General features: G+C 42.1%; 1 protein-coding gene across 1 annotated transcript in view; it reads left to right on the top strand.

Moving 5' to 3' along the window:
- LOC132955123 (heparan sulfate glucosamine 3-O-sulfotransferase 3A1-like) overlaps nucleotides 1–19230 on the top strand; it is a 34869-nt gene extending 15639 nt beyond the window's left edge. Inside the window, exon 2 of the mRNA XM_061027811.1 lies at nucleotides 16932–19230. Within this exon, the coding sequence (XP_060883794.1) occupies nucleotides 16932–17553 (622 nt within the window). The 3' untranslated portion in view covers nucleotides 17554–19230. The remainder of the gene's footprint in view (nucleotides 1–16931) is intronic.
- The last annotated feature ends 7020 nt before the right edge of the window (nucleotides 19231–26250 follow it).

Genomic DNA, 26250 nt, shown 5'->3' with positions numbered 1-26250 from the left:
CCTCTGGCAAGGCGTAAATCCGGCAGCAGGGATTCCCCCCCCCCCACACCCCACCCCTCCCTCACCCACAAAGCTTTTTACTTCTGGCAGTCTTTTGCCAGTGTGCGTTTTTTTCTAGCTCTCCCTGATGAACTCTTGGATGCACGTTACAGCAATGAACGGTCTCTGAGCGAGAGCTGTTTCCAGTTGCTAGGCGAATGTACAAACTCGCACATGCAGATAGACACACACACAAGACGACGTACATGTGGTTGCCCTCATTATATTAAACGCTTACACTGACAAACCTGCAAACACTGAAAGCTTATGTGATATATTCAGTTTAGATTTAGATACCCAGTGGTTTGAACTAAGGGAAAAAAACTGAATACATTAGGTGCATGTTAGTGAACATAGCGTCTATTCAGCTGACGAGCTGCCTTCGTCCAGTTAAAATATGTTTTAAAAAAAAAAAACCTATACAGCATTTGTGAAACTTTTGTGAAACCGTACACCTTGCAGGTAAACATGAAAATAAGGTTGCTCATACATCCCTAGACAGTCACAATTTGCCTTTACTTCCAGACTATTGTCTCTAAAGGTTTACTTTGCCATTACAGCCCAGTAATGTAAATGCAAATGTGATTGAAAGTGGTTCATAATGGCCTCTATTACACTGTCATGAATATGAATGGCACTCATATGCATTTCGTTTTGCTTTGCTTCTTTTCTCTGCAAATGCATTCTCTTGAAGGATCGCGCACACCCAGCCCCTCCTCATCATTGTCTTTACACCCTATTTATTTATCTCTCTAATTGTGATTCGGACGCTCGTATTTATTCATGCCGCGCCCTCTCTCTGTATGTGCGGCACATCCGTCATTCAAGCCTGGCAGAGTTTGACTCAATAACAGCGCAAATATCCAGCCATTATCTCTCCGCGGAGTTCTCCCTCAATGTTAATGTGTTTTTAGGACGATTACATCAATGTGAAATATTGAAAAATATCCCTCTGATTGATAACAGGAATCATCAAGCCTGGATCCCCTCCCCCTTCCGCACCCCATTAACTGTCTCGACGGCACCTTGTAACTTGTTGTTACTGGTGGCTCAGTAGTCTTTTTGTCTTTGGGTGAGAATTAGAACGTTTTGATTGGACGTACAGAAAACAGCACAGACCTACTTGTAGTCCAACGTCTCTCATGGAGACAACTCATGAACTCATCAACTGTATGAACACTAGAGGTGGAGTATTTATGTTGGGAATTAGTTCTGAAAGTTCTCAAATTCATCTGAATATCATTGCTATAGGCAAAATATCAGGCTTGAAACTTTAACAATGAGTCATGGTTCTTCTTTATTACCGTGTCCCCCCCAAATAAGTGATCAAGAGTGGTTTAAAATCAGAAGCAGACCATGTTGCCTCAACTGTTGGCCCTGGTTCTGCCTGTCTCTATACTGTCACCCTTTCAAAATAAAGGCATTTTTTTTTCCTTTTAAAGGAAATATAATTGACTGACAGCATGCTCAGAGTGTGTTATTTCTGCAGAAGTGATTTGTACAAGTTAAAACATGGATAGAAAACAAAGTATATGTCCTGACTGTGTTGGTTCATGTTGTGCTTTAAGTCTGTCCAGAGATCGTTTTTTTTTGTCGAGTTCATGAAGTGAGAAATGGAAATGTAGCTTTGGTGTATCTCATCGTCTGTCTCATTAGGCGTCTGCAGCTCTTCTGCACACACATTATTCCATCTTATGGTTTCCCCTACAGCTGCAAAACAAATCTCTCCTCCAGGACAATAAAGGAAAGTTGGGATTGAAGTGGAAATTGATTTCTCAAATCACCAAAATGGTTGGGTCAACCAACTGATGAATCCACCAAGAATTATTGGCAAACATCAATTAACGCCAAGTGTTCCTGCTTCTAAATTGTGATAATAAGCATTTTCCTTTCATATGTGATCAACTGGCCTGAAGGAGAGAATTGGTAACTGGTCTTTTAAAGTTACAAACAAATAGACTCATTGAAAAAATGACTAATTGATGACCTGGCCGACCATTTCTATTCTATTAGAAGACCACAAGAACGCAATTTTCATTGGCGTCAGGCCGTGTGTATAGTGGGTGATGGTGGCGGCTGCACTCTTGGTAATGACTGCATTTTTAAACTGGTATGTTGGTCACACTGGTGTATAAGAAGCAGCGCTTTTTAGATGATAAAATCGGTATTAAAAGTGCGGTATTGTACACTGGATTTTACCTTTCTGTTGCAGCCCAAGAAATTTGAAAAACTATTTGAAATTTGCTCAGCCGTTCCTGGATCCATTCGTCATATAAAAACAAAAATATCAGGTCATGTTTCTTTATTTAAGACCCTGAAGACTGCGAGACATGGACCGCAACACAAAGATCCCCCAGAAGGAGCTTAGAAATACAAAAGTCAAAACTTTTAAGATGGTGAACGAACCAAAATCTCATGTTTCAAATCATTTTTAAAAAGACACATAGTTGGTATTGGTGGTGGTGTCAGTTTTCTCTCTGCTAAAACTCAGCTCCCAGTTCCAGCCGAGCGCCTTTTTTTAGCTTGGAGGGGGGAAAAAAAAGAAGCTTCCACTACACTATAACCGTTGTCCTAACCCCGACAAAGAGGTTCTGCCCTGTAATTACGCTCCATTTCTAAACCCATCCGTCTCTGCTCACACAGAGCTGACAGGCTAAAACATTAGCACGTTGTCAGCGGCTCCTGAGACGCTGCAGCTCTTCTGTTACACTTCATATTATCAGTCCAGCTCCCCAGATGGGGTTACCTCTCCGCACTTTGGGGAGGAAGAGGAGGTGTTTTCCTGTTGTGCCGCCAGTTTAGCTTGGGGCCTCCTGGTTTTCTCACTGTGGGTCTGTTGAATTCTGGGTCACAGCCCAGCCCCGGGCAACTGCTGGCTCTGCGTTAGCCATTCTGTGTCGTTTTAGCCCCCCCCCTGTGACACTCGGCAGCGGGTCATTTTTCACCTTTTCTCTGAGCGTCAACGTGTTTCCCACCTCGCTGGCACAGCTTACAATCGCCGTAAACTTGTGCAACTGTTGCTGATAGCGCAGTGATGTCACGCGCCTCAAATCACCTGTTCCTCACGCACGCTGCTGTCGCCTCGACGCAAAAACGATCTGCACTGAGTTCCATTTTCCCGGGGCTATTTATTTAATGCATAATGCAAGGGACACAGAATGGAAATCACCCATCCGACCATGTCTTTAACCTCGACTCCTTTCCTGCCTGCTTTTCCCGGACTGCATTCAGCCTCATCGCTGGTGAGCATAAATCATTTTTGGTAACTTGTTAGCTAATAATTTATTCTCCAGGAGGATTCAGGAGAAGCAACAAACGTATCCTATCAAATATTTAAAGCTCCTAGATGTGAGGAAAGGAAGATTATCTTCACCATCCTCTGCCTGTGCGTCTCTGCTGCTACAATTTAGAGAAGAAAAAAAAGAAAACCTAGAGCCTGTATGTAATGAGTTTATGTCAAAAAGAGGAGATAAGAGGGAGCATACATACATGCTAATCTCTGCCCTCTCTCTCACTGCTTCTTCTTCTTCTTCTTCTTCTTCTTCTGTGGTGGCAGGAGGTGCGAGCTCACTGGTGTGCTCTGCTCTGGTTTGGCACCGAGATTGGGAAAGCGATGTGATGGTGCCAGGCGCTTTGTATTCTGAGCCTGGGAGAAAGCAAGATGGAGGGAGGAAAGAAGGGAGAGGTGGGGGGGGGCATGAAATAGGCAAAGGCGGTAGACAGAGAGGAAGAGAGCATGGAGACAGTGTAATCACTTTTACACTCGCAGATACCGCTGTCCGCCTGACACTTGACTCTTATCCCCCGGCTCCTCTCTGCACTCCTTCTTCCCGTATCTCACTGTCTGACTTCCTCCTTTAAAATCTCCTGGGGTTTTAAATCCACAATAGTTTTCCAGCTATATGATTCAGAGCCGGATGTACATTAGAAAAAAACATCTTAAAAGTATCCGAGATTAGTTCCAATCTGAATTCCATATTTTTTATTTACTTTCTTGATACAGGTTGAGCCATGATGAAAAGATAAAATTGTAAAGCGAGTAAATGCAAACCGGTCATTGTCGGTCACATGGCAGTTCTTTAAGTTGTTTTCAGTTACCCGTGTGACTTTGTGATATATCAGGAGTCTTTGTGCATCCTTTCAAAATAAAACAGACAGGAAATAAAGTAACCAAGGTGCAAGGCAGTAAAAAAAAAAAAAAAAAGCAAAATGAAAGCATCGAAAATAAAATCTTAACGAGGCAACTCTTACACCATTACACAAATCATGAAAAATAAAATCGTTTAATTGTTCCCTGAGTTAAGTAAATCGATTCATCATTGCCCAAGTTGCTGCACCACTGCATTCAAACCTTTAAAAAACAGATAGTGGCATATGAGCTAATGTAGCATGTGTCTAACTTCTATCTATATTATCATTAACAGAACTCTTTGTAACTCAACACTTAGTAGGGAAACACGGCAGTTCTTCTGACTATGAATAAAACGGCTTACACATAATGGGCTACACTAGCTTGATTGTCAGTTGTGTTGGTGCTGAGTGCAGAGTCTGTGTGATGTCAAATAAAACACGACTGCTATGCCAACGCAATCTTAAGAAAACGGTTCAAACATGGTCGAATTAGCTTTTTTTTTTTTCAAACTACAACTCCCTTTACTTTGGAACCTTTTTCCATCTCACAGTTTGTGGATACTTTATTAAACTCAACTACGATATCATGTGTGCACTTTTTAATGTATCAAGCTGGATCGACTTAGGCTTTTAGCAGAAACATGAGCTCTCCGCTCTTTTGCAATATGTGTAGTATTTTGCTATCTTGTTAACTTTTTCTCCAGCTACATTAGCTCGGACTTTATGCGCCCAGAAAACTGGTTTAAGTCAACTGCCAAATATTTGGCTTCCACGACGTTACAGCTATTGGATTTCATATGGACGTGATGTTTAACAGCCTCTCAAGCGCTGAGACAAAGCATTGTAAGAAAGTCAAAAGTGTACGATGGAAGCAGAAACTGATACATGCAGCTTTTCTGCTGAGGTAGTCCACAGTGTCTGAGAGGAAAAAATACAACGATGCTCTGAGTTCACAGAAAGAATATCTGCCAGCACGTCGACGGCTGCAGCTCCGTTGGCTGAGACGCCACCTGACTAATTTTGGCTCCTCTATATGCATTTTGAACAGGACAATGACTCCTTTTCAGAAGTTGTTCTATTTTAGAAAAATCCCAGGCGGTTTACAGTCAGAGCTTTTAGAAGTATGCCAGACGACTCAGACTCGGGCTTTCAACCTGTCAAGTTGTTACTTAAACTGCGCGGTATGATTCTGAGTTCAGTTCTATTTATTATAATCAGTACATTTATATTCCTACTCGTGCTGCGGGTATGTGACACCCAGAGACGGTTGAAGACTAAAAGCGGACGTTGTGTATGTTTTGGGTTTTGACAATGCGCACGATAATGTATACACAAGCTTTTTATCTTGTGTACATGTGTACAGTGTAGTTAAACTTATTCTTATTTATAATGTCGCAGTGAGAACTCACACTACTGTAAAGACACCGCGCCCAGCTCGTCTTCATCTGCTTCTTCTACACGTGCTTCATGCCTTCATGTGAAGTTGAGGCTAAAACATAAAAGATAATTTGAGCTACATTTGAGTGATTAGATAAAAGGTGAAATAACCAAACAGGCAATGATCACTAATGTAGAACATTTGCAATGGACTGTATTTGTAAAACCGCTGTAAAGATTTGTGTCTTTAATTAATCCATTCATACACGTTCACATGCCGCTGACGTAGCAGCGGGGGCAATTTGGGCTTCAGTGTCTTGCCCAAGCACACTTCAACATGCGACTGCGCGACCTAGGGATCGAACCCCCGACCTTTTGGTTGAGTGACGACCGAATCTACCAACTTGAGCCTGAGTTGCCCCACAGGAAAACAGAATATTTGCAGCCTCGTCTTTACTGTAAATGTCACTCAACAGGGAACACCTCCCTCACTCATTCTTACAGGAGCTCCCCGCCGTATGCCCGTTGACCGCTCGGCTGCAGCACAAGACATATCAAGTCCTCTGCTGCACCTCTTACAGTGTAAATGCAAAACAGATGGAGGCAAACGGTGAAGCTGCTCGGGGGCAAAGAGTGTCTCAGGATTGTTGAATGTTCATTTAAGTTTGAAATATGCTGTAATCTATCATCGCCCCCACTGACTCGGGGTGTTTATAGCAGGACTGGTTAATGGAGCAAAGCCTGATAAGCTGACAAAATGAATTATACAGGTTTTAACTTAAGATGATAACACACACGCACATGTTGCTGCATGATTAATACGGCATTGTATCACACTACATGTCTTTTACACACGGCTGCTGGGTGAGAACAGCGGCATTTAAGAACATTCCCAAGAGTTTCATGTCTTTTTTGGAGTATATTAGATGTCTTCTTGAATCTGCTCACGTTTCCTCGCGCTGATAATGAAAGCTTCGTCTGTAATTTCACAAGACTGCATTCAAAAAGCCACCTCCAGGGATACTTATGAGACTATAGATAAAGGGCTGGGGAATATGATGAAGCAGGAGAACTTCTAAAAACTAAAACATCATCATGTCCTCATGGAGATTATTCCTGAAATGAAAGTATGAAACACAAATGTGCAAAATAGGAAGACCGCCTGGGAGTGTTTGTCGTAATAATCAGAATTAGGATCAGCTTTATCGGCTTGGTGTGCGCGCATATACTCGGAAGTTGACCGCAGTTTTACATTACTTTTTAATTTACAGTCAGAGGAGTAGAAATGTCCTAAAACAATGGCAACATGTGAGACTAAGCTAACAGAAAAATACTCATTAAACTGCAATATACAGTCCTGTAGATGTAAGTAATAAAAAGGTGCCTATACACTGTAAGAAGCATCATGTGTTGGATTTCTATGTATAAAAAAGGCAGACGGTTTGCAATATTTACATTGAGCATGGATTTAAATAAAATAGAGTAAACATCAAATGGATTTAGTGTTTTCTAGGAGGGCGTGTCGTTTTGCCAGCCCATCATTTTGTGTTCATAGAAGGATCTGAGACTGGGCTTTACTTATCGGTCTTTGGCCTTTATATTTGTTTTTAATCACAAGCTTTCTCTGAGCTCTAATATTTTGTGTTTCTTTGAGCGGTAGCAGCAGCAGCAGCACTGGAGGCCCAAGTGTGTGGGATCTGTGCCAGCATGAAAAAAAAAAGTGTCTCATAAAGAATATCTTTCTAGTGGCGGTCTATGTGGTGGCATATCCAGCCGACTCAGATGTTTATGTTGAACGTTTCGGCGGCTTGAAAATCACCATGGTAATGGTCCCAAAGACAAAAGCCCTAGCCTTTTTGTCATGGGTAATTATCACAGAGCAGTCCCTCAAAGCCTTCCATATGGCTCTGAACAAATTCACATTTAATTTTGCTCTCATGCATTTGACACAGAGCTTTTTTTTTATTTTTTTTATATTTTTTTATTCAAACCAGGCTCTAATGTGGATCCGTTGAAAAAGTTCCCATTTGAAGCAGTCGGTTACTTTTTTCTGTCTTGGATTATTTCAATCCTAGAAGCTATAGAGAAAGGATAAGAGTGCTATAGAATGGCTACTTGAAATGTGCTAATGAGGCAACCTTAAAGATATAAGGGATCATTCAAGAAACACAAAAAGCTTGAAAATGAGCTTTGGTATTTAAACCCAAAGTGTCTTATCTTCCACGAGCTGTTGAGACCCTAAAAAGCTGAGTTGGCAAAAAGAAAAAATAAATAGAGTTGAGCTGTTATTAAAGCGGATCCCGCTGAAGTGTCGCCTCCACATGCTCTGTCTCAAACTCCATGTATCTCTGAACAAGTAGGTCAGAGAAATATGAAAAAGTAATGGGAGCGCTGTGTCTCAGATATGTACACCACTACGTGATGACATGAGATACAATGCAGAGCTACAGTTTGGGTTATATTTAGTGGTTAGCTGTTATAGTAATTTGGTTTAATGGGACATGAAGCACCAAATGCAAAATATAGCCTCGTATTATAGCCTCATCTCTTCTGGCCCGTGTTCACTTTGTGTGGGGTTTTCTCCCAGACTCCCCGGGCAATAATAGGAAGCAGGTCCACGTCTTAGCTGGACTCGGGCTTTTATTTTTTTTTGCTAACTCTTCAGATTTTTACACCTGCCATTTGACTGCGTCTCCCATGACATCGTTCCTCCCAAGATTCCAGGTGTCAACGCACACAGAGGCAGCATTGTGAACGTTCCAATTAAGAGCTCCAATAACCGAGGAGGGGTGAAACATAGAACTGTTTCTCCAAGCCGTGTATATACTTTATAATAAACCTAACTCATAGTCGGCTATTTGAAAGATGAGAAGTGAAAAATTGTTCATGATCGAGCAGAATGTAGAGGAAATAAACATCCTCAGGCTTTAAGAGAAAACCCATAGACTAAGAAATCGAGAGTTCATGAAAATCAGTGAATCGTTATGGTAAATGGACTTGACATTGTATAGCACTTTTCTAGTCTTCTGAACACTCAAAGTGCTTTTCCACTGCAGGTCACACCTACACATTCACACCCTGATGGTAGAGGTTGCTATATAAAGTGTCCATCAGAGTAACTAATCCCATTCATACACCGCCGACGGGACAGCTGGAGCAACTTGGGGTTAAGAGTCTTGCTCGAGGACACCTCGGACATGTGGCTGCAGGAGCTGGGGATCAAACCCCCTGACCTTCCGGTTGAAAGACGACCGACTCTACCCACTGAGCCACAGACAGCCCCTGTATGCATCAGTTAGTTCCTGATAGAAAGAAGGGTTCAGAATTCGTCTTACACGGCCAACTGAAACTTGAAGTATTGAGTGAAGTATCTTCAGAACTTCAGTATTTGATGAATGTCATGGACGTTTTGGTGAATAGCGGTTCAGTTATGGCCCAGGCTAATTGAACTTCCACCTTTTTAAAAAAAAAAAAAAAGCATATGCTAGCATGCTGATATGTTAAACAAAAATGATCTGGCTGAGGCTTGAATATTTTCACTTTACCGGAACAGCCCTCGCCTTTGGCAATTTGTTTCATCAGTTGGAGAACTTTTGTATTCCCATGCCAGTAGCATGTCTTTATTGTTTATTTATGAGAGTTGTATTGAAATGCACTGGTCTTTCATGGAGCTGGTTAGCATTTTTCAGTCTTGAAAGAAGACTTCATGACGCCACTCTGACTGGTGGTACTGGAAGGGTATAAAACACTGGTTGTAAACGGGATATTTCTGTCTCTGTCTGTTTTCTTTCTTCTTTCTATTTTTGATCTCCCTTCTCTTTTTCTCTGTCTCTCATCACTCTCACCCATCTCACCCGCTCCTCTCCACAACCCCCCCCTCCCTCTACCCGCTCATGCTTATGTAGTCTGGATCTTAAAAAACGAGCAAACTCTGCTAGTTGGTGTGGAAAAGGCTTCAGATGGCTTGAATGCATCCTGCAGCTTCTTTTTTTCTTCTTCTTCTTCTTCTTCCACCACAGTTAGAAAGGGTAAATAATTCACAAGCAAGTTCCCATAAAGATAAAGCTTATTTCTTTTCCCCCTTTACGCAATAAACCGGGGACTTACACTCAGCTTGGAGGGAGGGGAAGAAAGGATTCTGTTAAAAACACTGCTGATAAATTTATAAGAACACACAGCAAAGCTAACTCCATCAATTTTTCACCAAATCAAGCTTTGTGGTCGTCGTACGGGAAGAAGAAAGGGAGGGGAAAAACTCAGTGCTCGTGTCCAGCCGGGGGAGATTAATTCATCCTTTACATTTTATGAAAAAAAATGTTTTTTACTGCAGTGTATGATACAGTTTTATTCCTGTAACCCATTTATTATCAACATCTCCCTGTAACAAATCGCATGAGTGAGATTATTTTTCTCTTTCCAGACATTATTTATGAGCTCTCTTACGTTTGAGTGTACGTAAAAAAAATAGAAATTTTCCAAGTGTAGCCAAACATTTCAACTGAGATAAATTGCGTCAGGCCTGCACTATTTTTCAAACCTCGTGTTAGAAGCTAGAAAATTGCGTTTCAATGCTTTCACCAGCTAATAGCCAATTGGACTGAATCCTAAAATGAATGAGAAAAGACAACACAACTTTGAGAAGCTTTGTACCGTTTCCATGCTTTCTTTTTCCTCATTATCCTCTGGCGTTGTTGATTAACTTGGCTTTATTGTTTTTCCCTCCATCGTGACCTCAGGGAGGACGGCATCCTTTATCCTCTGCAGACTTTCCTACTTGTCTTTGTCTTTTAACATCAATTGGAAGTTTTTAACAATTTGTTTTATTAATGAAAGTCGGGTTTTAACTTTAAATACTTTTTCCATTTTTCCGTTTAATTTCCTGCTCTCCTCCCCAACAGAACCACCACCAGCTCTTGTAGACCCTTCACTTCCTTTCTGTCTAATTTGAAACACAAGTTATCATCAATCTGACAATGAATTTCCTGTTATTTTTAAAGCTTACATTCAGTTTTTCATCCACTCTGACACTGTTATCTTATGTGTCCCCTGTGTCGTGCAGGGTTTCTTTCCTCCTCTACTCGCTCTTTATCAAAACCTTGTCATTTCCCAGAGGAAAACAGAACACCCTGTCCTCCCATGTTGTTTTCCAAGAATAGACGACTCTCTTATCTTGTAATTGTACGTCTCTCAAAATTGCTTCCTAACCCCCTGCTATTCCCATGTACCACTCTGATTTCACTCTTCACTTCCAAGAATCCACCTTGGATAATTTCTACTTAACCCAAAGTGGAAGTTGAGTCTGAATGAGCTTTTGCTTCATTAATCAAATGAATAGGTTCTGTGTTCTTAATGAAGCATGACTCAGATTTGTCTTTTTTAGCCCATGTTAACAATTTCAACTGATTTTTGTCTTTTAACGGCCTTGAAACTTGGGAGCATTAAAACAACAGCCAGAGTTGCATCAATGCAAAATAAGATTTGCTCTGCAGATCTGTTTACATACTAAGAATTCATAACTGGACATTTCTTGGACTGGTATTTTCCTTTCTTATTGTTGGGTTTGTTTTGAGTTGGCCACAAATGAAACGAGTCCTGGATGGAAGTTTGAAAATGGAGCCAGAATTTGGTCGGAATTTTAAAATAAAGTGCAGTTTGAGGCTTTACTCTGAACTTGGTTATATAGCAATGTATCATGAGCAAAATGAGATGTCAGCATTGGGTTTATTATTACATTTAAAGTAACAAAAAGTGATTCTACTTCAATGCACAGACGTCACTTGATCCAGGCAACAATTAAAGTTTGGTAGGAAAATATCCTGATCAGTGTTTACATCGACAACTTCTGCATCGGAAGCTGAGAAATCTATCCGGCAGTAATTTTGTGTAGCGCCATTGGAGGAGTACTTATCTGTCCATGAGTGGGGGGAGGGGTGGGGGGGGTGGGGTGGGGGGGGTTTAGAGCTGTAAAGTGCAGGTGTGCAGGCAAAGGTGACACGGTGTATGTAAAAAAGGTCAGGTGGGCTGATACTGGAGGACTGCAGCCGCCATGGCCATAAAACAGACGATTATCTTGATCTGGACCGTCAGCTGCTGGAAGCTCACACCTGTAATCCCCAGACTAGACTACTGAGGGTTTTGTCTCTTAACATCATACCTTATATAAAGATCACTGCCCACCCTTTAGAAATGTGAATTGCAATTCGTCCTTCATTTGTGTTCCCATGTGGACCCTGTTTTTTTTTTGCAGAGACTTTAAAACGCTATCATCTCTTATCATATGTGTGTCATTGTTTGCAGCCCGCGGGGCAGGTTCAGGGCTGTGTGTGTGGTAGCACATGGGTTGGCAAAAAAAGCAAAGCCCCCCCAAGCTCAGAAGAGTGGGCTTTCCCCTCACTGCAAAGCAGCCATTACTCCAAATCACCCTCCCTCCTCTCTCTCTCTCTCTCTCTGACCTCTGCTAGCATCCACTGACCTGGAAAATATCAGGCGAGTCCAAGCCACCAAGAGCGGCGCTGGCCTTTGCTTCGCCTGCAAACAGCAGAAATATTGAGCCAATTACAAGATGATTATCTGGTGCGAGTGGCAGGGGAACACTGTGGGAGTGTAGTTATGTCTGCCAGGGCTCCCCCGCTGCAGGAGGAAAAATGAATCAAAGGCTTGCGGGGGAGAAGTGGACGGCTCTCGCTCGCCCACTTGCCTCCGTGTCTTTACAACTCCCGTCAATTGACAGACATTGGCCCGGATCCAAGCTGCTTTCTGAGAGAATATCACCAGGAGAGGCCCATTCAGAGCTGATCATTTGCTTGTTTTTTTACTCCTCCTAATTCATATGTCAAGATGTCACATTATGCATACTCCCGGTTTACAGTAAATAAGACCTTATGGCCCCTGTCAGATATTTTTTTTTTTTGGCCTTTATATAACAAGCAGACATGAGTCACTGCATGTGTTTAAGTTGGTTTGCGAGGAATATTCGTTCAGTAGGGAAACGAAAGCAGCGATGCGTCAGGCCCCTTTAATCCAGAGTGGTTACTTTATAGACAAGCCTACAAAGGACTCATTGAGTGATGTACTGCGTGTTACTGTGTACATTGGATTCGTTTTTTTAATAGGGAATAAAGACACTCCAATGAATCCTGGCGCCCTTCTTCAATTAAGTCAGTTCCATATGAGCGGAATGACGTACAATTACAACATGTGTTATGTTCTGTCATGTACACAAACTGTTTTGTTTTCTTCTTAACTTGTTAGTCATCCTACACATTTTTTCTTTACTTTTTTTCCCCCCAGCCCTTAAATGCATGCCAAAGCAGTCAATTTGATTTAAAACAAGGCTAGAGTTCATGTACTGTGTTTCTTATTTCAGTTGGAGTCCAAGTCCTCTTTCATAAGTGAAACCCGCTGCCTGTGTTTCATGCATCACTGAGCTGAGGGAGTCGTATTTTAGCAGCCCGATGAAGACATCAAAGCAGAATGTGGAACAGCAGTAAATATTAAGAGCTTGGACGTTTTGTCATCTGTTACATCACCTACCATGCCAATAAAGTTTCATTTGAAAGCACAGCGTGCCTCTGCTGTAGAATGGAAAGAAATACCCCACTGTGGTTCACTTACTGTAAAACCGAGTATCCTGGCCCCCTTCACCGAACTGAAGACTAAAAGTTGAGCATTGATGTTCTTCTCTTGTATAGCATTCCTGTGCATTAGTCACTTTATTGACGAGTTGACTGACATTCAGTTCATTTAAGCCAGTCCAAGTCATGACCTATCTGAAACCTACCTGTAACAATTGATTTGCTGCAGTTGTGGGTTAGGGTTATTCAGTCAGCCTGCGTCCCAATTGGCTATTGTTTTGTTCACATGACAATCCACAGAAAGCGTTCTCGGCTGTCCTCGGGGTTCCCCCACACGTTAATACTGAACACGTTTTTATTTAGGATTTGCAATCGGGTGGCTCCGGCTTCCTTACAAGCATATAGGACGACTCCAAAGAGACCTCACATCGCTGGAACATTTGGCCAAATAATCTTTAGAACCATTAAAAAAATCAGGAATTTGCTTTGGACTGTTGGAAGGCGGGACCGAAAAATCTGCCAGATGATCTTGTAGTGTGTAGCCTGCTTAAGGAATGTTTCTAAAGCAATACTTGTGAGATTTTTCGGAAGAGTATACTTGGTTTACTTAAGACTTAAGTGCTGCATCTTTTCAAATATTGGTTTCAAATTATAATATGCAAGATCAACAATGGCTGCTTTTTGGAATTGTCTTCACCAAAAAACGACCACAATGCAGTTCAACCAGTATCTGTTTCATATGACTGGACTACATGGCTGAACCTGAAACCATTCTCAACCTGAAGCTCACAACCTTCATACTCTTCACTTCCAAACATGTCAGTCTTCATGTAGGACCCCATACCACTTTCTGTACTTTCCTGACCCTGATAATCCCCCTCAGAGTGCCCTCGCACAAACCCACCACCGCTGTGTGAGTGCATCTAGCACAGAACAAGCGTGACGCATGCCATCAAATATGGATGCTTCCTTTAGTACAGGCTCATTTCTTTTTCATAAAACAATAATGTTCTCTTTTGCATCATGGAGTTGTGGTACTTCTATAAGGGCTAGAACAGAAGTCAAGTCGTCCCTAAATCAGCATGTCGCCACTATAGCCAGGAAGCCGCCCAGGAAGACTACCTGCATGCATGAAACCTCCCATGAATCAATAATTAGTCTCCGTGTTCTTTGTTATTGCCTTGTCAGCTTGGTAGCCATTGCAGTCCCCGATGGAACCGGGCTGTTTTAAGGCACCATTATCCAGCATCACTCCGGACACTTGGTGCGATGGGGCAGAGCTAATGCGAGAGGAAAGGAGCCTTGTCAATGTTCCTCCTTACCGTGTCGGAGACACTGAGAGGACTCTGGAGGTCAGGTGACGGTCAATGTTGCGGGCGGATGTCGAGACATCAATGCACCTGTGTTGCCGCCCTTGCTCTTATCGACCACTTCCTGCATGTCCCCCCCAGTGCTGACCTCATGATCTATTCCTTACAGAGAAGAAACACTCGGAATACTCACACACATGGCAGAGATGTGTTTTGACATGTGCCTGAAGGTATTGACTTTTGGCTTTTAGATCCATTTCACTTCATGCGCTGCGACCAACCAGCAGCTGTTCTGATGCCTGGTACAGCGAACGGCTGCCTGTGCTGCCACCTCAATATTAGAGACACTTCAGGAGTTAGGGAATCTCCATCTGATGCAATTTTAGTTTGCCATAACTGCAATCCTAGTTATTTTTGTAATGATGAATACCTCTTTTTATTCCATGATTTCCTGACAAAAAGAGATGTTGAAGTGTTATTTGAGTGAAATACAGTAACTTGGGAAAGGAGAATTTCTGCTACCCCCAAGAAAAAACAAATTATCTTTGTTCTTTCAACTGCCAAAAAACAATATGTTTGCATTCATGAGGCAAAGACTGAAATGTCTGTCACAGTTGGATGTCCAAATTGGTTGGATGAAATCCTTTAAGTGCTACAAACTGGCTGAAAATAAGTGACAAAGAAAGGAATCACATCAAACAAGGTTTAAAGGAAGCTTATTTATTCTATACTGAAGGTAAAACTATCATAATGATGTAAGTCAGATAAATCAGTCATGTGTACAATGTATGGTTGAGTGTATCGATGTACAGGCAAAGTACAAACAAATCAAAACCGGTTGAGGCTACTGTTTGGCATTTAGTGCTTGAACCTAACCAAAGCCAGAGGTATAAAAGGAACAGGATGTGAACTGTAACAAAGTATGCATTTTGTTCTTTCAAGCTGGATGACTTGTTGGAGAATCATCGTGACAGCAGAAATGGGACGCTTAAAGTTTGTCTAGGACAAAGCTCTCAGCCCCCTCTGTCTCATTTCACTGAGCAAGTCAAACAGAGCATGATTGTTTACGAGCCTTGATCTGCCAGACAGACAAACAATGTCCATCACATCAGGAAAAGACACTGTGGTAGGAAGAAGCTGCACTCTGATCACAGATGCTAGTGCTTGCCACTGCCTGAGCGATCCTACAAAAACAACAACAGGCCGAAGTGTTGAGCACTCTTCAGTCTTCGGAAATGTCCGAGGACCTTCCCTCTTTAGCGTCTCTGCAGTTCTGTCACGGGCAGAAAACAGCGTCTACCCTGGGAGCAGCCGGGGCCACTTTGTCAGCGCCAGTCCTCGCTTTAAGCAGCACCAGCCAAGCAGATGAATAATTGACGCCTGCATTCTGTACTTTGGTGAATTTTAAAGCTGTATTCTGCAGAGGCTCTAAATGGCAGAGGGAAGGCGCGTTAATCATTCATGGGCTGCTTTTACCCGCTTTGCTTAAGGTCACTGTCCTGAAGGCAGCTGGGCAGAAGGGAAGCAGAAGAAGGGGATCGCAGAGAAGAGGGGTGGCATGGCTGAATGGATTATCTCATTTCCCAGCCCCTTTTTGGGAGATCCTGAAAAAAGGACTCAAACGAAAGAAATAAATGCTGATCCCCAGGTTGTGCCCAGCTGAACTTTTCTTGGGTAAATATTTGGAAAGGGATTTATGGGTGTACTTTCTTTGCTAGAATTTGAATATCACAAAGGTAAACATATTTAGGAAACCAATCTATGGCTTTCGTTTCGTCTGTTGAAGTGAAACTGTTTTAAACTCGAACACATCAAAAGCTAAATCCATACTAGTTTCAGATAAATGATAGTTAAACCACAAATAAACAATTCTGGGAGGAGCTAAAACATGGTAGGAGAATTTGCAACATCAAAATCTGTTTCTTCCACCACTCGTTACAAAAAGTGAAAGACAAGAAGGTGATCAATTATGCTGAGAAGCTCAAATATCAATATTTTATTACCAGCACTACCCGAGTACTGGTATAGAGATTGACAATCTTCTTTTTCGCGCCATATGAGACCGAAGAATACCCCCTTTCAAGTGGACCCAAGGGAGCCCCCTTCTCGATTTCATAAGCCCTCGGGCTACATTAAGGGACATGCTACAAGGGAGGTAGCATCTGCATACTATCAGCGTAAGAATGTCTTTCCGTGGAGAGCACGGTGCTGAGTCAACACTGCAAATCAACATTTGGTCACACCTCTTGGAAGCCAAATGAGCCTAAAAGAAAGCTACCTGATAGGAATCAAATAAACTTGTAGGAAAGGAAAGGTTTCCTGTGTTTTTCTTGATTGATTGGAGTGGAATTTTTTAATGACTTAGCCTGAGTTCGTCCGAATGTTAGGTTTATTTTACCAGCAGCGGTGGCACAACTGTGAAGTTCTCACTGTGATTAAGTCTGGAGTGCAAGTCAAACTATTATCTCACTAACTTATTTTATTTTTTTCCTCTTCCCAGGGATCTAATGCCCAAGACTCTGGAGGGGCAGATCACCATGGAGAAAACCCCCAGCTACTTTGTGACCAGGGAGGCTCCAGCCAGGATCTCCGCCATGTCCCGGGACACTAAGCTGATCGTGGTCGTGAGGGACCCGGTCACCAGGGCTATCTCAGACTACACACAGACTCTGTCCAAGAAGCCTGACATTCCCTCTTTTGAGAGCCTTACCTTCAAAAACAGGACTACAGGGCTCATCGACACCTCGTGGAGCGCCATCCAGATCGGCATCTACGCCAAGCACCTGGACAACTGGCTGCAGTACTTCCCCATGGACCAGATCCTGTTCGTGAGCGGCGAGCGTCTGATCAGCGACCCGGCCGGAGAGCTGGGCCGCGTGCAGGACTTCCTGGGGCTCAAGAGGATCATCACGGACAAACACTTTTACTTCAACCAGACCAAGGGTTTCCCGTGCCTCAAGAAGGCCGAGGGCAGCAGCAAGCCTCACTGCCTGGGCAAAACCAAAGGGCGGACCCACCCGAACATTGATCCTGAGGTGGTCCAGAGGCTACGGGACTTCTACAGGCCCTTCAACATGAAGTTCTACCAGATGACAGGACGCTTCTTTGGTTGGGATGACTGAATGTGTTTTTGTTTGACACTGAGGAACGGGGAAATATCTGCAATGGAGTATTAGGACTACAGGGGTAAAAATGTTTGATTTTGAGAATTACGTTTTTCATTCAAGTACTCTTGATTTTGGGGGGTAAAGGTTAGAATTTCAAAAGACTTAAGTTTGCAAGGAAAGGTAGTTCTATTTATTTAGAGTCCAGTAATACCACGACATGCACTTCTATTCTGATATCATTTAAACATTGTGGTTATGTTCCTAAAATCAAAAGTTTCTTGCCAGGGTTTCTTGTGTAGAAATCTGAACTTTTCATAAAATATGTTCTCACATAAATCTATTCTAAATGCTAATATATTCATTTTGGTTTAAGGAGGCGATTGTTTTTGTTCCTTTTATTTTAATCTAGAAATAGTATAATAATCAAATTGTATGTTGAGAAATATTTTAACTACATGTGGGGTCTTATTCTGAAAATATCAAGGCTTTTCTAACCGTAATTTTTAATTTCACTCTAAATATTACAACTTATTTTCCCTCAAATTGTCAAGACTTAATTCTCAGAGTCTTAAATTTTTACCCAAAGAGTGTTCCCATTACTTCCTCAGCAGTCACCCTAGAAGCAATATGTCCGTAACAGGAGAGAAAGAGGCTCACCCAGATATGCAATATTTCACTGTTTTCATCGTCTTTGCTGCCTCTAATCCACAATCAAGGAGGATGTTTTTCTTCTACAATCACGTTGACTTGTTGAAGGAATTGGTTTATATTTTCCTGCACTATCTGAAGAAACTGTTCACTTTCAGGTCCTTGGCTGTGACAGAAACATTTTATGCAGTGCTTCTTTAAGAGGATGGAATCATCCAGGGACTGAATGCCATATTTTAAACATAGCTGCTTTCAAATTCTAACTTTTTTGTTTTTGTTTTTGCAAAAATCAATATAAAAAGATAAAAATATATGTATTTTCAAAATGTATTTATTCAAGAAGTACACAAGCAGTATGTATGTATTATGTTTTTATTATTCTCCCCATGCCTTCAGAGTTTTGTTCTTTTGATATTTAACACTAAAAACGTCCTCATTTTAATTTCAGGTCTTCGATTTAAACCTTACCGACTTTCTATACATGTGCGAGTGGGGGAACACCGTGTGTTTGTTATTTCATGGTCGCTCCCCCCACGTTCAGATAATGAAGTTACAGGCAAAGATAGCACTCACTGTTATTGGAGGAACAGCGACTCTGGTGGAGGGGAAACAACTCAAACGGGCCTTCCCAAAACTGTGACTCAAATTTCCTCGACATGCCTCGCTGTGAATTGAATACACTTGATGTCACTGGCCTTCCTTGCCTCGAGGCAGTGTGTGTGTGTGTGTGTGTGTGTGTGTGTGTGTGTGTGTGTGTGTGTGTGTGTGTGTCTGTTTTTAAACCTGGAGAGCATGAGAACAACGGCTGGGTTGTGTTCCTAGTTTGTGTCTACTCATGTCCACTGTCTGAAAGCAGATGTGCCTCAAAAGACACAAAATCTACAGTTGTGTTTTGGTGTAAGAATCAGACTCTAATATACTGTAGACTTTCTTTTTGGTTGGGGATAATGTTACAGATCTAATTGTGCTCTTCTGACTGTTTTCCTAAAGTTGGGGATTTTTAAGGCACTCCTTCAATAAAAGATGTTATATGTAAATATTTTATTCAATCTAGCCTTTGTGTATTTATTTCTGTTTCTCATCACCATGACTCCAATTAAACAAAGTACATCAACAACAATAAGTAGAGAACATTAAAGTCATCAAACTGCCTCTCAGGTATCCAACATGCTCAGCTTCTTAGAGAATCATCGCCGCACCTCCTTACTCCTTTTATCTCCACCGTTACACCTTTTTCACATTGTCTCTGCTTATCTCCGTTCAGCCTCCAGGGCAGAGCGCCAAAGGAGGTTTTGAGGGTTTTAAAGGATGTGTGCAGTCTGAAAGCCTCGTTCTGGGTCTCCTGGCAGCTTCTTGGCAGCTTGAACACTGAGAGGTACACACTTTTTAAGGTGGCAATGTCAGGAAACATTAAAGTAGAACTTTCACTCTCTGACTGCAGTCACTCTGTAGCCAGGGGCGTGTCCAGAGGGGCGGCCAGGGGTGGCATGGACCCCCCCTTAGAAATCTGATTGGCCACCCCAGGTGCCCTAAACAGTGATTGGCCATTTGCCCTGTCTGAGGCGAAACTTACCCAACTATAAGGCTGCTAGTATTTTGCTTTACATATCAATGTAGCACATTTTCTTTTTTACTTTAAAATTTATATACAAACTTTGCACATCTATTTCAAAGGACTTTTCCATACGACAGTAATGCACTCTGTCTTACTTGCAATTAACTAACTGGTAATGTGTCGGGACAAAAACAACAACAATGCCAATTAGTGTATTTTTGCAAATCAGACTGTGCAGAAGTTAGCATATATACATTTTATAAGTACTTTATATAGAGACTTTAAACATACATTTTTTTTTTTTTTAAAGCTAATGTTGCTATTATCTTGTCTTGTAAAGTAGAGATTATTGGGGATGTTAGAAAAGGTAAATCTTTCATTTTTATTTGGGTGTGTTAGTGCACGCATCACACTACCGGCCACCCCTGCAGAAGTCAGTTCTCCAGCTGGGCCAACCCAGTCTCAAAAGTCTGGATGTGCCTCTGTCTAAAGCTAATATGAATTTGAGAAGTTAAAGATATGCATTCATACCCGACATAGAACTGAAGATATCTAGACATTCTACCACTTGAGTGAGGCTCTATTTGATATCAGTTCGGTTTGTTGTGTTTCCTCACACAACACATTTGAATCCTTTTTCTGCAGGAACTAAACACAGCATTCACTGACAGGTTTTACCAATCAGACCAACATGTGTATATATGCAGATAGACCAAAAGGTTAGTTTTAGAGCCTCCTCTTCTTATCCTGGGTTTATAGTAAACTGAAGGCCTAGAGCAGCAAACAAGCCTCTGTGACTGTACAGAATAACCGCAGTCTCAATGGAGGGCAGTGTACAGTAAATCAAACACAGTCTGAGCCTGGAGGGACAAATTGTCAGTCATTCTTTATGTCTTATTCTGTGTTTTTCACCCATATTCATTTTTCCTTTCCTCCCTCAGCTCCATTTCTTCCTTCCTCCTCCACTGCACCTCTGTTTTTCCTTTTTGCTTGAGGAATCTCCCGGTGTTTTTCCTCCTGCCTGCAGCCTTCTGACTGATTGGGAAAAATTGCTCTGACAGGCACTTAACAGACGAGACCACGACGAGAGGAAGGGAAAAACCTGTTGAAAGCCTCATCGTTTCCGAGGCTCATTCATGCTGATCGTCGGGCGCGCTGAGCCGATGTTGTGACTTAAACAACCTGCTAGGGAGACACGGGGTGAGGAGGGAAGCAACGGCCGCTGTCCATTTGTTGACTCGTTCAATTTGCTTGTTTTTCCTTCCTGAGAGGGTCAGCGGGGCCCTCGTCAGCGCCGGGTTCCTCACAGTAATAAACAGAGACAGTTTTTCATCCTCCCGCACGATTCTCTGAAGAGCAGCTCAGTATGAAAGAGAAAATGGAACGGCAACATCTGCTGCGGGACGGCGCACAGACCACCCCTGTCAGAGGGAATTCGGCTCAATATCAGTGGCACAAACCTGCAGAGGACTTCAAGTCTGTCTATTGAAAAACAGCTGACCGCATGTGGTGTTTTTTTTTTTTTTTTTGAGGGTGAAGCGAGCTGCTGCAGAAAGACGGGCATTTCTGGTCGCCTTGCAAATCTTTTTGATCTGCTTTTCTTTCTTCTTATACCTCCCCCCCCCTTTTTTCACATTTTTTTTTGCCCCCCTCATTCCATCAGTGTTGCTTAATCTATAAAAGCAGGAGCACCTGTGTGGCGTCACCTGCGCACAATTAACTTGCAACCACCCTCCCCTTTAAATCGAACTAAGCCACAAAAAAAACCCTCCACTCATCCGACCCCGCTTTCTTTACACGCAAAGCTGAGCCTGTTTTTGCAAACGCAGACGTTACAGAAGCGCGGGCGAGGGGATGGGTGGGCTGCACGATAACAACCACCAGCTTTAGAAAACAAGGTTCAGAGAGTGTGTGTGTGTGTGTGTGTGTGTGTGTGCATGCGTGTGACGTGCCCTCAGCATCATATAGGCTGTGTAAAATGATGAAGTAAAGGGATCAGAGAGATTGCTTTGAAGAAGAAGGCAGCAGCAGCGAGAGCACTTGCACACACTTGGATACAAACATACATGCAGACAGGCCTGTGTCATGTACAAAGTTGTTCATGTGCACACACACACACACACACACGCTGACCCACTGGGATCCACACGAACACAGTCGCCACCCACTTGTGCCCTGCGGAGCGACATGGAGGGGGATCAGACCTCTGTTTTCTCTGGATCCCAGAAGAGGAGCCCTTAATCCCTGGCCAAGTCTGAGCAAATATCTCCGCCAGGCACGCTCCACACAACAGCCTAAATCAAAACAGCCGAGGGGGCGACTCAGTCGCACTTTCAATTTCAAGTTCGCTTTATCTACCACGGACTCCAAATCTGAAAGAGAAATCTTCAAAGCAGCCTTTTGAATGTTATCTGGTGGTCAGATGTAAACAAGATACCTTTGGTTTATGTCTCCGGGCTGGAAAACATATATGCGTTTACATTACATGCATTATAGCATGCATTAGCTGACATGATATGCATAGTTTCTACTGATTTATATCTAGAAAAAGAAATCTATATTCTCTGCGTAAGGATTCATATTCTGAATTTTTAGCAATGCTGCAGCAACAATATTAGATTTAACTTTATAGACATTCCCCCCTCAAAAAAACAGACCAATTGTTTCAGAGTCGTTCCACTGATGGTTTGCATGTTAGTACTAACAGTAAGAAATGAGGCACTGCTCTTTGAACTGTCACTTATGTGCTCAGTACGCAGCAGACAACACACTAAATTAGCAATTAAGATCGTCTGGGAGCGGGACTCTTTCCAGACATGTGTGTTTTGACTTCGAAGTTTTCACGCATCTCTCCTCCTTCAAAAAAGAGCTGCTGCTTTCCAAAGGGTGATAATTGATCCTGACACATCGTTAAAGATGTGTTCATGTTGAGCTCAAATTTTCCTTCTCGTGGATGAAAAGCAGGGTGACAGGATCGTCTGAGGGTGAGAGCTCTGCCACTCAGCGCTGCAGCCTGTATGTCACACAGTGACCGAGTACAACTGCATGAATTTTAGCATCGTGCTTACATCCTGATTTTTTTGGAAAGTCCTGTCCAAGCGTCTTGGAAGGTACACAACCTTTATCTTGGTTTACGGAAACAGAAATACATCAGGAAGATCTTTTCGAAATCAAACAAAAACGCCAAAGATGATCTGGATTTAACTTCTGTTATCAACTGAACCTTTAAGAAATACTTCAAAATAAAGGAGAACACTTCCTGTTCTTGTCGTAAGCCGGTCAAAAAGAGGGGAACCACTCGTCAGTGAAGATTGATGCTACATCCCGGACGTGATTAGTGTAGCCTTTGGATATAGGCAAACATTTAAAATTCTCACCATCTTTAAAGTTGAGTAATTAAAGGAAATGTTTGTGGAACATTTTGGGAACTTTTTTTTTGTCTAGTCATTTATTTATGGTTCATTTGGAAGTACCAGCTTAAAAACATCATAATTTTACGTTCTTGTGTTTCTGGTCCACATGGTCTCAATTTGATGGTCTCATATGGCCTTGGTGCATCTAGCCATGTTGTTTAGCTTCCTATGTTTTCAGGTTCTTTCATTGTTTTTTTCGGTTCTTCAGCTTTATGTCAAAGCCCTAAACCTTTTGTAAATCCTTGTTTTTAAAGTTGCTATTTAAAAAATGGAATGTATTTTTCTTTTTTCACAGCTATCTAATTGATCAGCAACTGAAAAGTTAAAATCTGAAGAGTGTTATTTCAAAGTAAAACAACAAATTTAAGCCCATTGGATTGGATTAACAACACAGGAATGTTGTTTCCATTTATATCACTCGCTTGGCTTGACAAAAGTTGTGATTGGTGTAAATTACGCCTTTGTTTTATAATTATCTGCCATGAAACACATGACTGCCTTACTGAAGAGTCGGATGATCATCTTTTCTACATTGTTTGCAGGATTGTCCTTTAGTCCTGAACAGTCCTGTCTACAGGAGATCCTGCTATGTTGTTGTTCCAGGTAAAAACATCCCGATTGAATAAGAGTCTTTATTGGCTTAATGAATTTAAACAGTGTTAAAAGAAGAAGCCTTGTCTTCAAAATCGTATTTTTACTTTTTTTATAAGCACTTCACGAGTTATATTCGCAGTGATTATTACTCAACAGAAAGTGCATTAGCATTGAACAATGGTAGAAATGGTCGATGGTTCAGAAAGCTGTTTGAAAGTCTAGTCGGAGACATGAGGGGACAGAGTTTGATGAAGAGTACTCGTCATTTTAGAGGGAAATTAGCCGGTGTGGCCTGAAACAAATGGCCTCTAAATTAATCATCACATGCGTATTCCCATTCTCTGCACAGTCTCTGTTTGCCTTATGAATAAATAAGACCTCGGCCCTGTTTACCTCCCACTCATTACAGACGTCGGCCCATCACACTCGGAGGTCCTTCAAAACACACCAACCCGCTAACACCCTTGGTTTACTTTTGAGCCCTGGAAACAACAAAGTTCCTGAAACACACACACACACACAGAGTACACACTGAGGCAAAAAAAAAAAAAAAGCAGCTAGTTAATAATTGACTCTGTCGGAGTGCCACAGTGCTGAGCGAGGGGACAGCATGCAAACACCGGAGAAGAAAAAGTCAAGGCTCTGACGAGTAATTATTTATCACCCAGGGCTACGGCGGCGGAGGAGAAGTGTGCCGACGTGGGGAAGTAGCCTCGAGGAGAGTCTTATGAGGTGTTACAGACTGATTCAATATTACCTCTCAGACTGTATATTTTGGTGGAGCAGGTCACGGCGCGCTCGGGGATTCATGCAAAAGATAGATGGGGAAATCTGAGCCGTCGGTCTCGGTCTGTGGATTTGTCCCTTTGGTCAACTGAATTAGATTCATTCCATCATGTTCAAACCTGTTTTTTTGGGGGGAGTGGGGTTGTTAATACTAAGCAGCCCGTGACATATAACACTGTGTGTGTTTATGTAGCGTCACTCCCCATTCTGTCACTCCACCCAACTTGGAGGGCTGGGGTTTTCTCCGCTCCCTCACTTTGCCGTTTAGCTAAGGTTTGTTTGGCTCTGACAAATGAGACTCGCCATGAGGGCCATTGTGTGAAGTACGTACGATAATTATGACAAGTGTGGCAGTTTGTAATCGTTTGGCGTGTTTCCACAGAGGCTCGGGCGTAATCAGGTGATGGATTTGTTTCTGGGGGGACGCGTCACAATAATCAGCTAAGTCGCGCGGAGGATCATTTACAAAGGCGCCGTCCGAGCAGTTCGCCACACTTTGACTCCCGCAAGGTATGTGTGCGAGCGTGATGTATCGCTGCACGTAATGACACCCCGGCCTTTTAAAAAAAAAAAAAAAAAAAAAAGGGTCATAAACTTTGTTGGACGTTTCTTAACAAAGGGCCCTTTTCTCACCGCCGTCACGGCATTCAAGCTTTATTCACCAAGGGAAACCTTAATGAGATCAAGAATGTCTCAATCAAGTGTAGCCTGGTTTGGCCCATATCGCTGACTAAATCAAAAATGTTGACTTAAAGTAAGTGTATGAATCACAAGCACAGAATTTGAATCCTATGAATCATATAAGTGTTAAAGTTAAATGGGTTTTAAATGGAGTAGAACATGAGTTTAAGTCGCAATCTCTTGCTTGGTTGTTCGTTTGCAGGACGTAGGAGGTACCTTGGTTTTTTGGAGCCAGCCTCAAGTGGACACTCAAGGTACTGCAGTATTTCACATGTCCACATACTGCAGGCTTCATTTTTCAACAAAGGTGCTTGGAATGGACTCACATCTGGAGCCAGCCTCACTTCTTATTCTTTGTCATGTGTTTAAATACACAAACAGATATTGATGGTTTTGTGCTTTTGATTGGGCAGATGAAGATACAGATTAAGACATCCCTGTACAAGGATAACTACATACCTCTGTCCATACAGACAACAGAACTTTGCATGACAGCTCTGTACACACAAGGACAGTTTTTTATCCAAGAGCCATCACTGAACTGAACAAAATCAAACACTGACCCACCACGGGACAAACAATGGGACAAATAGTGCAACATTGCTTACCAATAAACTGACAATGATTGTGTGTGTGTCTGTAATTGTGTAGGTATATCTATATATATATATATATATATATATATATATATGTGTGTGTATATAGTTATTCTATATATATTTTTTTTTTTATATTTCAGGCATGCACAGCACATTTCGTTGTGCTCTTGTGCAATGACAATAAAGACTTTTTTCTATTCTATGATGGTCGGCCTCAGAGCATAAACCCAAAGATCATCACCGCCAGCTTAAAAAAAAAAAAGGGCAGCTGCTCACCACCATGTGTCTTTGAGACAACAAATGGCACATGTGGCCGCCTTCGGGCCAAATTGAAAGTTAGCTTTGAGATGGAGTGCATGCAATAAAAAATTTGGGAAGTTAGACCCTTAAAAAAAAAACCCACCAACCCACTTAATAACATTGGCTCCCACATGAG

Source organism: Labrus mixtus, chromosome 21 (genome assembly GCF_963584025.1).
Source record: "Labrus mixtus chromosome 21, fLabMix1.1, whole genome shotgun sequence".
In the NCBI taxonomy this organism is placed as follows: Eukaryota; Metazoa; Chordata; class Actinopteri; order Labriformes; family Labridae; genus Labrus; species Labrus mixtus.
This window is presented reverse-complemented; position numbering and strand designations above follow the sequence as displayed.